The 14419-nt window shown below is 35.5% G+C and overlaps 1 protein-coding gene across 1 annotated transcript in view; it reads right to left on the bottom strand.

The window, feature by feature from the left end:
* The window catches only part of IFT80 (intraflagellar transport 80), a 52955-nt gene that overhangs the window by 33495 nt on the left and 5041 nt on the right, over window positions 1–14419 (bottom strand). Inside the window, exons 3-5 of the mRNA XM_057421802.1 lie at window positions 9273–9383; window positions 6936–7004; window positions 63–172 (exon numbers count right to left, since the gene is read on the bottom strand). Coding sequence (XP_057277785.1) covers window positions 63–172; window positions 6936–7004; window positions 9273–9383 — 290 coding nt within the window. The remainder of the gene's footprint in view (window positions 1–62; window positions 173–6935; window positions 7005–9272; window positions 9384–14419) is intronic.

The following is a 14419-nucleotide window of genomic DNA, read 5'->3' as shown; positions in this document are numbered from 1 at the left end:
CTAAATAACTGAGAAAAGTTTTAACATGGCTGCAGGAGACAACCTTAATGTATTAATGATACCTGCAAAACTTTAGCATTTGGCTGAAGAGGTTTAATAATCAACTGCTTTCCTGAAGTATAGAGAATTTTTCCAGAATCAGGTCCCCAGGCTACTGAATACACTGGTCTTCCTGTAGAAACACAGAAAGAAATGTTTCTTATGACTTACCTGATCAAATTATGTAGACACTGCTATCACCACTTCAAGTGGTTTATTCAAAATCATACACCGAAAAATTCAGAAGTGGGAGAATGTCAAACTAGGGGCAACTGTCTGCCCTCCCCACTTCCTCTGACTGCACTTACGGCCGTGTTCGCTGGTTCACTTCATGTTTTAGACAGCCACAGAAACAGCAGTAAGAAACAGATGCAACCCAGAAGGACAAGTCTAAAGACTTACACTGCGCACCCTCCCAATGCTCCTCAAGGAAATACAAATACACAGAGTGAAGTCCTGGTAAATTCACCTGAGTGAACCATCAAACACTTGCCACTTTCAATGGGCCACACTAAATTTAACTCTGAACAAATCAACTCTATGCAAAACAAATTATGAATTGATGGCTTGTCCAATACATCTGGGTTACTGAAAACATGCATGACTTTACTACTGCTGCAGCCATCTCCTTTTCTCGTAATGCAATTTTTTCTATGCATCACTTAAGACCCATGAATTTTATTGCTGTCTATTCCAGCAGATTCTGACTACATTTACTACTTGTTTCTTCATTTCATAATCTCTCTAAAACCATCTCTGGAAGAACTGAAATTACCTAATTTCTTCTTCTATTATAAGATTTCTTCTTCAGTCAATCTTCATAACTAGATAATTTTGTTTCTTCCACTTCACTGAACCTCATGTATATACTCCCAATTGTTTTTGTTTCCCCACTCTTAAAAAGACCCCAAATGATCAATTTATTCCAAGATATGGCTGGGCAAAATAAGAGGACATTGTCCTTCTCACCTCAACTTTAATCTTTCAGGTGCCTCTCTCACACCTCAATGTGCTGATCCCCATCTCATGGTTAACCAGCCCACTGCAAAGATTTGTGCTGCCCTTTCCATTTGTACAATTTTCTCTACTGTATCAAAGAAAGCCTTTCCTGGACAGTTGCTTCTAAGGTCTACCTGTCATTTAGTATTAAAATGTTAACCCTTCCTAACTGACCAGTCCACAAAGTCAGCTTTCAATTCCCAGCTGTCAGATCTTCAGATCTTTTCTCTTGCTAACTGTTTAGTCTGCTGACACTTCCTACAAATACTTACAAAACCGTTCCATGTTTACCTTGAAATCCCTTCAAACTTGTTTACGAGAAAACCAACAATACAATTAAATCCAATACTGGGACCACTAACTGTGATGCCGACCAATACCTAATTTAAAAACAGCAAATGTCTGTACCAAAAGTAAGTCCAGGAAGCAAGATAGATGGCACAGCATGCCACCACCTATCATATTAATGTTGTGGTTTTACTACTGCATCTTTCCCAAACTTCATTATGTATTGCCATTTACCATGCTAATCTGTAAAACTTTTAATACACAGTTTTACACAACTCCAGAAAATGAACATTCATTTTATATCGTATATTCATAAGATATATTTATGTAATACATACATATAATATTTTCTACCTAATCTTTTATACTCTGATGCAATTTCATTCACAGTTGTCATTTAAGAGATACAGAAAATCAGCATGACAACAGTTATCTTCATATTTGTCCACAGACAGGAGAAAATAGCTATTTTCACCTACAGTGATGAGACTGAACACAAATGTGAGAAAAAAAAGCTTTGTATTGCACCTACATTATTCTTCATAAGATGTTAAGGCTTCATTATTAAGTCTCTAACATAATACATATTTTTGTTTTGCGGCACATATAAAAACCCAAAAGTCCCATACACAAGCAACTGACAAAACCAGTGACAACAAATAAAACTAGAAAGAGTGGCCCACAGATTTCTCCCCAATTAACTGAAAATACTTTTCTGCAGATTGAGAATTCCAGAATGCATATCCAGAACAAAGCTGACTGTTCCATTTTAAAATCCTGTCATGTTGCAGTTTTCAAATTACCTTTTTTGAAAATAGAGGAAAGTGAAAAATTACATGGAAAAACCAACAAAAAAACAGACTTGCCAACTATGCAAATATTTTCCATAATACTTGACAGGATTAGTCTCCCCTGAAGAAGAATAATCAAAGTATTACAGTACTTGATTCCTTGTAAATAAAATAAAGTAAGAACATGTCCAAACATTTATTTCTATCACAGCAAAAGCCCTGCAGCAACGGACAGCAAGTTTCAGCACCATTTCAACGTACAGTGCATATAAAACTGCAAGGAGGCGGACTGCGTGCACATCCCTATCAGACAATTCTCTTCACTGTTCGTAAAATGTGCTTCCATACCTTCTGAAATGGAAAAAGACGACTTATTTCAGGCTTCTGGTCTTCTCTAAGAGCCTTAATATTCTCACTTACAGAACTGATACCTTTATTCAATTGTCTAAACACAAGTACGTAAGTGATGTAGTGCACCTGGGATACACTAAGATACCATGTGCAGCTTACACACAGGACATGGGACCTGAAGGAGAGCCATCTCTTTACAGATTAGATGTGGAGGTTAGGCAATGAACCTCAAGTAGCACATCAACACAACTGACCTATACCCTGAAAGCTGTGTTTGAGAAATAAAAAACCTCAGGAAGAGCAACTAGTACAATCTAAATGTCTGTATTTGACGATTTTATAATTTTAGTAGAGGAAAATGGAAATACGTTCTCCGAGATACACACTTCCTAGGGACTCTTGCATATTTCAACTGCTAAGTATCAAATCGATCAAACGAATTAAAACTGATCAAATAATTTTTAACCTATCTTTAATTTATGGTAATAGCCCTCCCTCCCCAACCAAAGGCTTAAGAAATGTTTTTACAAGGTAAAATTGGCACAATTGGCATATTAAGTTGCACTGCAAAAAATGACTCAGAAATATCTTTTTATGAGAATATTTTGATGAGATTCAGATACTTAAGTGACTAAGCTGCTATATCAACCATCCTAAAACAATCCAATACCTTAACTACTTAAGCCTCTGAATTTTCTCTCTGAACAAAAAACTATCTTCATTACAACAAATCAGTTCAGCACACCAAACTTCATTAGATCTTCCAAGTATTCAAATTCTAAACTGAGAGCTGGTCTCATTGCTCCTGAACATCTTTATACTTCATATATTTTCTTTTAGGAAGGCATTTATTTTACGTTTTTCAGAAATACAGAATGATGTATTTTTTTTTTTAACTCATCAACCATTATAGGAGACAACTCACAGAAACATACAACGTATATTAAGTAAATCTGGCACTAGCTATTTTCCTACTGGCAGCATTTTATGTTGAAAATGACATAAATTCTGTCACCAGCTGTATAGAAATTCTAAACAAATTAATTTTTGTCCTGCACTAATGCTGATTTAACAATCAGAAGACTTTTATATTTAAACCAAATGTTTAACTTTTTTATGATGGCTGACTACTTAACCACAATTTCTAGGGCTTAACAGCAGGAGCTAAGTTAACTCATTTCCTTCTGCACTTAACAAGAACTTGGTTGGGAAAAGACTGCCAACACATTGCATTTTTGTGGAAAGAAAAATTCAGCAGAACAGACAAACTGCAGTGAATTGCATTGATGATAAACAGCTTCAGGAAAAAATACTTTTTGAGAAAAGAAGTGAGAAGAGCAGAAAAGGTGAGATCTGAGGAAGGAATCTCAGCATGAAGCATACAGGACGGGCTGCTTCATGTCTCTGTGCTCTATTAGCAGATGTTAATCCCCAGTGAACCATTCCCACTGCCAATGCATACAGCAGAGAAAGAGCTAGGGTTGAGGGCAGGAGTGATAGAGCAGTCACTCTGACACTTTCTGCCACAACAGATGCTTCGGTAATTACAACAGTAAGTCTGTGTGAGACTTTTTACTTTCACAGGACTCAAAACAGTAAGTCAGACAACTTTCACTCACTCTGTGGCAACACAAAAAAAAAATAAGAGCTGCATTTGGAATACAGTTGTCCCTTACAAAACAAGTTCCACTTCACAATAAACATGTTGTAATTGTTTAAATTGCAACTGCTGTGATTTTGTTTCCATTAACCAAAAAAAGGCAACTTATACCCCAATCATTCACATTAACCCTTGGTGCTTACTCAGCATACTAGTCACTGGAAGCTCATCAGAAAGTCAGCAGGGCAAAAAGAGAAGTATTCAAAAAAAGTATGGTTTTAAGAGGACTGGATGAAAAGTTCAATTTTAAAGAAATCACCTGAAGAACTAGAAATCCATTGGAGGTAAACTGGTAAAATGTGTGGCATGGAAACAATAGTTCTGCGGTTGATACTTAGGGTGGACCCATAAGGTCTACCTACTTGCTCACCCTGAAGACTCTCCAATCATGGAGTAAGAGCAGTTACCAGCAAAACAGTCAGCTTCACTACTGGGACAGGCTAAAGAAACGGGAGGGTTAGAGAGCCACTTGTTTGCAAACTTCAGCAGTTAACAATTTTAGACAGACCTTTCAAGATAGGCTGTGCAACTGTGGACTCGGCACTGGTCCTTCCAAACAGATGTTTGGTCTGAGAAGGACTCAGTGCAGGTGGCCTCCTGTGCCATGACAGACTTCACCTCAAACACTTTTAGTGTCAGGATCTACAAAGCACCATCAAAATTTCTTCTGGTAGAGCCATCTTTTCTTTCAAATGTGGACCTTCAATACTTCATACATCCTATTCTTCATAATTCTGTGGATTTCTCCAAAGGAACACACAGACACTGAGCACAGCATCATGCTGCAGTATATATATCATAGAACACACAGAGAAATACTGCTTTAAGCATAAACGCATGACTTCCCAATATATACCAAAAAGATCCATGAAAAAAAAAAAGACTTCAGCAAAACATCAGCAGGTTGTGTCTGCTGGAAGTCCAAAGGATTGTTAACTACAGCATTTTTAAAAAACAGAGTTTCAGTTTAAGGGAAAGGACGAAAAGGAAGAATATTAAGATAATCTAAGGACGAAGAAGAGACAAGGCTCAAAGAACACAGAACAGGAGCAATATGGTACAACTTGAGGCTGAAAGCAGTAGAAGCTATGCAGTCACACTAACTACTCTGTTCCATTGGCACGATGGAATGACATGCGGACAGAGTGCTCCATATAATTACTGCAAAGGCTAAAAAAGGGGAAAAATATATGTTCATGGTTTTGTAGTGAACAAAAATCCAAAGATAGAAAAGGCATGCGGACCATCATCTGAAGATAAGAGCCTGAAAATTTTTTTCTAATACAAAGACTGGAATGAGTAGAAAGAATGTTAGCAAAAGTAATCCTTTCATTTCCTAAGGAGATGATGAAGGAAGTGAAAAATTAACTCAAACATGATATACCTCTCTTAAACAACATAACAATAGCTGCAGAATCCTATCTTGATCCCAGGCATGTCAGTAGATCCCCCAGAGATACCTCTGGGAATACAATCCTATAAATTTAATGTTTAAAAGGTTTCTGAGTCTCACAGGATCTTATCTTAAAAGACAAATACGAGAAAACAATTTTTCCATGGGGACCCAGCTGTACTTTTACAATGTAGCAGAAACTCTAAGAAATCAATGAAAATTCAGCTTGTATATTTCAAACTAGAACATTTGTCTTACTTTACAAGCGTCATCAAACCTCAAATAAGCAATCAGGCATACCCCCCCCCCGAAACATACCAACTGAGAAATAGTGAAGGAAGAGTGTGTGCTTCACCTTTTTACTTTTTTTCAAAAATTACAGTTCAGTTGGCTTATCTTTTTACATTGTAAGCATTAAAAAAAAAATCACATCTGAATATAAACTTCCTCAACAGAACTGAAATACATTTTACATTCACTCCTGTGGTTAAAATGCCTTCAACAGGTTGAAAGAATTTAGATAATTTGTTTTAGAAACAGATAAGGGTCTGACATTTAACCCAACCCAGGTGCATGTGGTTTCTTAAAAAATGTCAAAAGGCTATATGATCTCAATGTATGAAGTATGAAAAACAAAATCTAGCTGAGTATCTTACTGAAATAGCACAAGAATGACAGAAATTATGATTATAAAAAATAGCATGTTAAAAGTAACAAATGTCACTTCTATAAATACATATTTGCAGTTTATATTGTTGTTCTTCACAATAAAATGATTTTAAATTTACTTAAATAACTGAAATGCTCTAGTATACATAAAACTGTAGTTAAAAAGCCAAGATCAAGGTAAGGGCTCCATTGCCCCAGAACAAAGAACCTGAGAGCAGGAATCTTCACATAAGTAGGTCTATCTACATATACTAAATTACAGTTACTGGGTTAACTAGGAAGATGAACCAAGGGCTGTTAAGAGTTTTGAAGTTCAGAGGATCTAGCCTACATGCACTTTGCATCTTTCAAGCATTCTTACAAAGCTTTTCTAGGCATAACTTCTCATTTTTCAGTTTCATCGTAAGAGTCTTTAGCTTGGTATTAAGAACTAAATTTTTTTACTTTTAATTCTTTTGTCTCTCCAGAATCCTTAGGACAGAACTGAAACTACTGTCTAAAAATGTTGTAATAATACTTTTAATTTGAAGATTTATTTCTTTTTTTTTTTTTTTTTGAGAAGCATCTCATTACAAATCCTGTTCCCTCTTTATTCAACTATGATTTACATTTAATTTTAGTTAAGCATATCTAGGCCTTAAGATCCTTAAACAAACCATTACTGCCAGATTTAGGGTCTGTGATTTTATTTCATAATGTCCTAAATTAAAAATTTCTGATGGCACTTTAAAAAGCATTAACTTACCTTGCTGAGCTAAAGTGGATCTCAGCATTCCACTTTTAGACCAGATTTTCACTTGGCCATCTTCACCAACTGTAAAGTTATCACAGAAACTATCAGCTTAAATGCAATAGTAAGTCTAACAAACATAGTGCTTGCATTTACCTAAGAAACACTTGTTTTAAAGAAGTCCAGGTCTTCTTATGGGTCAATATTGTTTATGTAGACTTCCCAACACGCAACTACACAGTATATTAAGGAAAAAATATTTCAGACTATTCTGCTATTATCAACAAGTCTCTTTCCCTCCTGAAAATCCCTATAAGTCTTCTTATCTGAAGCTGTTCCTGGGAAGAGAAAGTGCCTCACTCCAAGTATCTCAAGTTGTGTATTTTCTATTCAGCATTGCTAGTACTTTTCATGTATTTACAGTTCAATGGCCGTGAGGCTGATTAAATGGGTCTCTGAGGAGACAGAAGAGTGTAGGAACAGATTTTACGTATTAAGCTGGAGGCTTCACAGTTGATGAATGGTGAAACTGAAGATAACTGAAGGCTCCATTTGGAAAGCTTAAGTTTTATAACATAATTGCACATTTCCAAGAAGCTCAGTTTACTTATTAGAGATTAAGTCCATATACACTATGCAGCTTAGTTATTTATCCATTGAGAATACAGATTTCCTAGTGTGCTATCATATTTGAAACATACGGCTCTGGGTCTTCATTTAGGCCTTGCAGATTCAAATAATGAGACAGAAGACACACCTCGGCACTTAATGTCATTCTTCCATTCAAGGGTAATTTACTTACCAAGTTTCAGGTTTTTATATCTGACTGATGTAGCTTTTAAATGTTTAAAAAGTGTTGAAAAATTAAACACACCCCCCCCCCAAAAAAACAAACAAACAAACACAAAAACCATATAACAAAAACCCCTTATTTGTGCATATTTGATACTGTTAAAATACAGCCATAAAGAATATTTTAGCTGATATGGTATCATCAATGATTCACTCTTCCTCGAAGTATAGTTGCAGTACAAGAGTAGTTGATCATCTCAGAGTAAACTGTTTGGATATGGTGATGAATTCCCATATTCCCCATAAGTGTCATGCAGTCTTTAAAGAAATAAATAAATAATCTGTCTTTAGAGAGAACAATATTTCTATCCCTCTGGGATTTCAGAGGCACATGCCAGGCAGAGCTCCTTGAAGCAGCATTTTAGAGTCAGACTGAGTCTGGAAACAAACAGACCCAAAATTATCTTCAGTACTTCTGGACTGACTTGGAATTTGTCCAAAGAAATCAGCTGTGCTAGATCAACAGGAGGCTGCAGGGAATTCTGACACCAACAGAAATCCCATAAAGGAGATGTCTATCATAAGAAATTCAATTAGCTATCCTTTAACTTCAAGATAGAAGTTTTTGACAAAAATGCAAAAGGCAGCTAAATACCAAAAGATTTGGGACAGAAAGATGTGTAGAGATGCAGACACTGGGAGATCACTCTCCCAGCCTTGATAAGAGCTGAGAGTTAAGACTACAGCTGGATCTACATCACTCCTAATGACTAAGAAAGAGAAACACGGGAACCTTCAAGATGCTCACAAGGCCTTGGTAAACTTTACTAGCTTAGAAATACCCAGGTGTCATATGCAGAGATATTTTTATAACAGATAGAAAAAAATAATCAAATATTCACCTTTATGAAGTACAGAACATCCATGAAACATCTAAGCACTCCGATATATCAAACATTTACTTTCAAGTAAATAGGATAACATCTAATAAGTAGAAGCACTAAATAAGATGAATGTTTTTTACTAGATCTTTTCATTAAAATATTAATTCTGTTAATTAAAGCATTACTCTAAAGCAGAATTAATCAGTTAGAGTAAAATTAACTTCTATTAAACACGGTGATAATAATCCCAGTGGTCATGAAGACATAGTAACTTACTATAGCTAACTTCATCTATATTGTTGATTTTGTGTTTCCATTTCCCCCTCCTCAAAAGAATTTCAAGCTAGACTGTTTTATTCATTCAAACTGAATATAAATACAACATAAACCATGAAATTAAGGACTGCATCTTCTAAATACCTGTCAAGGGTTAAATTATTTTTCAAAAACATTCTATTTCCTTTATCCCATTGAATAAAGTACTTGCATTCTACAGTTGATCAATAGCATTTTCATAATTTTTGTTTAATAGTGTACTTTTGTGCCCTCATATTTCTTCACAGCATGTAAATTTCATGTATCTATAAAAAAAAAAACCAAACAAAAGGCTTTCTTTTGAAAGAGCTCTTCTGTGATTTTAGTTTTCAAAACACTTCAGCACTTTGAAAATGCTTACCTGTAACCAGTGCTGTTCCTTCGTAATTCCATCTTCCTGCAAGTACAGCTCCACAGTGTGCGTCTATGCTCTTCTCTATTCTTCCTAACTTGGAAATCAAGTGGAACTTCCCTAAACAAAAGTTCAAGATAGAAATAGTATTATCTAATTTTGTGACTCTATGGCTGTAATGGTGTTAATCTTCTGTTAAAAATACACACATAAAACAAGACAAGAAACTAACAACAACAAAATCAAAACAAAACAAAAAACAACAAAAGAAGCAATTATATTGTTCACAGCTATGATTAGCCCAAACAAATGAGGTCTTGCAGAAGAACTACGTGTAAACTAGCTACAACCTTGTATAGGGATATTTTGGTGGGGTTTTTTATTGTGGTTTTTTTTTTTTGTTTGTTTGTTTTTTTTCCTTTATGTATAATCTTTGTTTTGCCTGTTCTTCTGTCTTTCTGAAGTTTGTATTTGTCTCTGGGGACATAACTGCCTGGTGTTATTTCACTGAAAGCTAACAAACAGAGGTGTATACACTGCAGCCAAGGACAGTCCTTGTGTGGTTTTTGGTGGGGGCTTTTTGGGTGGTGCTGGGTGGGTTTTTTGTTTGTTTTTTTGGGTCGTCCACCCCCCCCCCCCCCCCCCCCCCCCCCCCCCCTTTTTTTTTTGTTGTTTTTTTAAGATCTGAAAAATTACTCAACACCAAAAGGTTAATGAAAAGCTAGAACAATCTGACCATCAGGGAGTGCGTTGCTCTGACGAGTATTACTGCTTGCATTATGGAGCTGTTATGGAAATTCACAGAAGCCAAAACCAAAGCTATTAATGATTTCAACAGAAGCATGAGGAAGTCTTTCTTTCCCAGTGAGGGATGTTGCTTAAATCCAGGAAGATCAAATTTAAACTGGACCAAAGAGCAGACAACAGAGGACTTGGAAACATGTGGCAGAACATACAGAACAGTTTCATGATTCAAATTAACTATTTTAAACCCAAAATTAATTTAGAATTGTCTAATCTGCCAGACAGTGAGCCACTACAAGCAATTACCAGCCTGACCAGAACTCTGAGCTGAACAGTACACAGATATCTTACACTGTGTGCAAATGCCCCATCACTTAAGATGGAGTAATTTTTCCATTAATAACATCCTGCTTGCGAATATGAATTATAAAGCAGGCCATACCTGATGAGCCAGAACTGGAAACTAAATACCTGACTATTTCAGTAAGGCCTGACATTACCAAGACCAGTATGTACAGAGGTGGTAACAGAGTTAACTGAACTGCATAGACAGTAAAACCACATGACATCACCACACTAAAGGCGCATTCAAAACGCAGTAGCCAAGAGGGCAAAATTTAGGTTGCCTGCACTACCAGAAGTTTGAAACAACTTTTATTGTGTTCTGATTTGCCATGTTTTATTTTGCATTTCAATTTAAAAACAAACCCAAACCAAACAACAACAGAACAACCAACCCCAATAACAAGAAAAAAACATAAAAACAAAGGCAGACTAAAGCCAAAGAAAACTAATTCCTTAAAATAACCATAAAGCATGTATCAGGGCTTTCCATACTATTATTCAAATTAATGCAATCACACCGTCTTCATTTTACTTTTAAGTACATAAACAAAAAGGCACAATCATCACAAACCTTGGCCAACACAAGATTTCTAAGCAAAAGATTTTTAACACTGAAGAAAAAGAATGGTCTGTATAAATTTTTAACATTTAAATGTTAAATTGTTTAATTTGAACAGACTATTTAGATATCATAAACAAGTACAGATTTTTGCTTTTATCACTTATATTCATATGTATCGGAACACTCTGAACTGCTCTTTAATCCCGTTTTCAATAAATTCACAGAACTAACACTAAGGCCAGTTCTTGCTCATTGAGTTAAATTTTATTTTCCTAAAATTTCAGTACTGGTATTCTTCATGTAATGCACTGTGTTATAATCATAAAATATATTTTATATAATTAACACATCAGTAATTTTATAGAACATCTCTCAGATCTGAGATGCTTATTTTTTATGCATAAGCAGTAACTGGATTCACATTAAATGCTCTTTTCTCTAATTAAATTGTCAAAACATCCTTTTCTGCTTTTAAAATAATACATTGAAAAAGATGTTTGATTTTCTGATCACTTGTCTTTTCGATACATAGCGTATGTATTCAATCTATAGCCAAGATATTTTTCATTGTGGAATACTTACACCTAATCTGATCATAGGACTATGAATATTGTCATGCCACCACCTGCAGTATTCATCATTATGTGGCTGAGCGCTTCATAGCCATTATAAACAGTTCACTAATTTCCCTTGAAAAGAAGAGCTTCGCAAATCGTGAGCTTACATACAGAATCTAACTCAAACGTGTACATCACCTTTCAGTACCCAATCTGAAACATTCAGAATTACTATTTTAAGGATACAAAGAATTCTACAGCATTTTATATATTGACACAACAGCTTTCACTGACCTAGGGGTAACCCGTGAGACCTCAAATACTTCTGTAAGCAAACCCCCCAACACATAAGAGAAAAAAATTAAAATGAAAGAACAGACAGTTGGCAAGCAACTGAATACTTCAGTTAGGTCACATTATCAGGAAAACAATGGGCCATGTCACAGAGTACAGGATATCAACTCCTGTTATACAGGGAAACATTCAAATCATTTACCAATCTTTTGCATCCTTTATCACTCCACAAACTCTTTACTTCTTTCACAAGGCATCTTTCAAATAGTGAACTGTAGCCTAGCAGGAAAGAATAGAGTCTCATATAAAAGCTGGTCCACCTAAGGTACTAACATAGAATTCATCTGGAAAAAATGTGATCATGCATTTAAAAACTGTATCATAGTACTTAGGCAGCACAGGGCCAAATCAAGTTTTCATGGATATCATCTTTGCTTTTCCAATGTATGGATTTACAACTGATGACAGCCAAATTAGGTGACTCATTAGATACTGCTTTTTTCATTACATTCACACATAGATGTCGCTCCAAAACCAACTTCTCAGTGGATTTCTCTGCCTTCAACTTAACATTGAGGCAGAATGAGAGTAGACGCATTCAAATTAGAATTTATTGCCTTATAAACAATTAAAGAAAGGGAAAATTTTAGCTGTATGCCTGGAGTAAACAGAAATGAGTCGACTTAATCTTTCTTTACATCTCAGATTTGTAAAATACTGTTTGGTTTTTTGGGTGGGGTTTTTTTTTTGGTGTTTTTTTGGTTTTTTTTTACTTATTAAACACTGAAGCCAGAAGGTGTCCTTAATCTCGAAGTGACTCTCCAGTTTTGGAGGAATTTCAAGTGGGAGATAGCAGACTATTCAAATACAGAATATAAAACATGTATGTTTTGGTCATTACTTTTCATAAGCTCTTAAATGCTGACCTAATGTAAAATTATCAATAACAAAATGTTGAAAAGATAGGTCTATTCACTTACAATTTGTGCTTAATAAATAGTTGGAAGCTGACCACATTCTTTATTTTTGTAAAAAAAGCAGCAACAGGATCAATGTAAGTAGGAAGCAAAAGAACAATATCCCACAAGAGATGCAATTCAAAAGAAAACCCCAGAGGACTAAATTTACATTTGCTCTAATTTCACAAACATCTGGAGTTCAACCAGGAATTAATGCAACCCTGTAAAGACATTATACTCCTTTCCCATTGGATTCAGCAAGTTTCCAGAAATCCTTATCACAGAGATGAATTAGCTGTTGCAGGAAAACTGCAGGTTTGACACATAAGGCATACTATGTAAGTAATAGTTAGACATAAATTTAAAAGTAAGGTTTTTAAAAAAATAGCAATTAAGTAACAAAACTTGTTCATGCACTTTTACAATGCAATAATTCACTTGCATATGCAAAAAAAAAAAACAACAAAAAAAAAAAAACCAAAAATCTGTATGAGATAAATTCCCTTTACTGAAAGTGCTAAGTTATACTAGGAGATAAAAACTTGGGAATTTTCTACATTACATTTTTATCTCAATTTATGCTTTGACAAATTAGGTTAGCACTGGTCCGTATTTTGATTTCACTGAAAAAAAACCCACCAAGCAAAACCCAGGGAAAAAAAAAATAAATAAACAAACTCAAACAAAAAAACTCAACAATTTTCTTTTTTTTTTTTGCAAATACATCTCAAAACAGTTTTCCAGAAACCAAATATTCAGGATGAATTTACCCATCAATGCAAAGAGCTTATCCCTTAGTTCTAACAACAGCTAACTATGTAAAAAGTCGCTACAAGAGAGAAGATACTAGCTTGTGTAAGACATGACTTGGGTTTTGTGATCTGTGAACTAGTTAAGGCAAAAAATAACTCATTCCATCAGTAAATGCAAACCAAATCAACTTTTGCTGCTGGCCTCCCTACTACCTACGAAGGCACCACACTGAATGTTTCCCTTCAGTGAGGGCAAGCATAACAACCCCTCCCTGCGTGAAATGTTTTTCTGCATGCATCCCCTGCCACAGCTGCTCCCTCAAGTAGGCATTTTTCCATCACATCACTGCCTCACTCCACAAAACCCCCCAAGAAGCATCAAAGTTACTGATTACTTGTCATCCAGTGCCCCTACGACACCTGTCATGGAAGCCTCATTTTCTTAGGGAACAGAACTTTAAGGAAAAAAGTTTCTTCATCCAGCTTTGTTTAAATTTACACTCTAAAAACATATAAACAAATGGGTATTTAGTCTGTTCACTTAACCAAAAATGACATCCCATCTTTCTTCTGCAATATCCCATGTTATCTTTGTACCACTGAGCACCTACTGCACTGTAACAACATGAAGTGTTTGGGTTTAACAGTAATACATCCAGCAAAACTCACGTCTGCTTCAGACTGCACTATGCTAGTAAAACAGCAGTGTCAAAATTAAGGACAGGAATAGCAGTAAAGGCTCCAGATGTCCGGAAGTAATGCAAGGGCTGAATACAAATTCAACTCACTGAACTGATACAAAATTATCTAACCACCGATCATCAGACTGGCTTGAAGAACTAAAGAATGTGTTAACTTGGGAAAGGGGATGCTAGTGGATTGCAGACTTTTATCAGACAATACCTATCCCCAGCTACACCATTCAGATGATAAGCCTTACAGA

Source organism: Pezoporus wallicus, unplaced genomic scaffold (genome assembly GCF_028554395.1).
Source record: "Pezoporus wallicus isolate ANWC-B61680 ecotype Strahan unplaced genomic scaffold, APGP_CSIRO_Pwel_v1 scaffold_7402, whole genome shotgun sequence".
NCBI classification, from domain to species: Eukaryota; Metazoa; Chordata; class Aves; order Psittaciformes; family Psittacidae; genus Pezoporus; species Pezoporus wallicus.
This window is presented reverse-complemented; position numbering and strand designations above follow the sequence as displayed.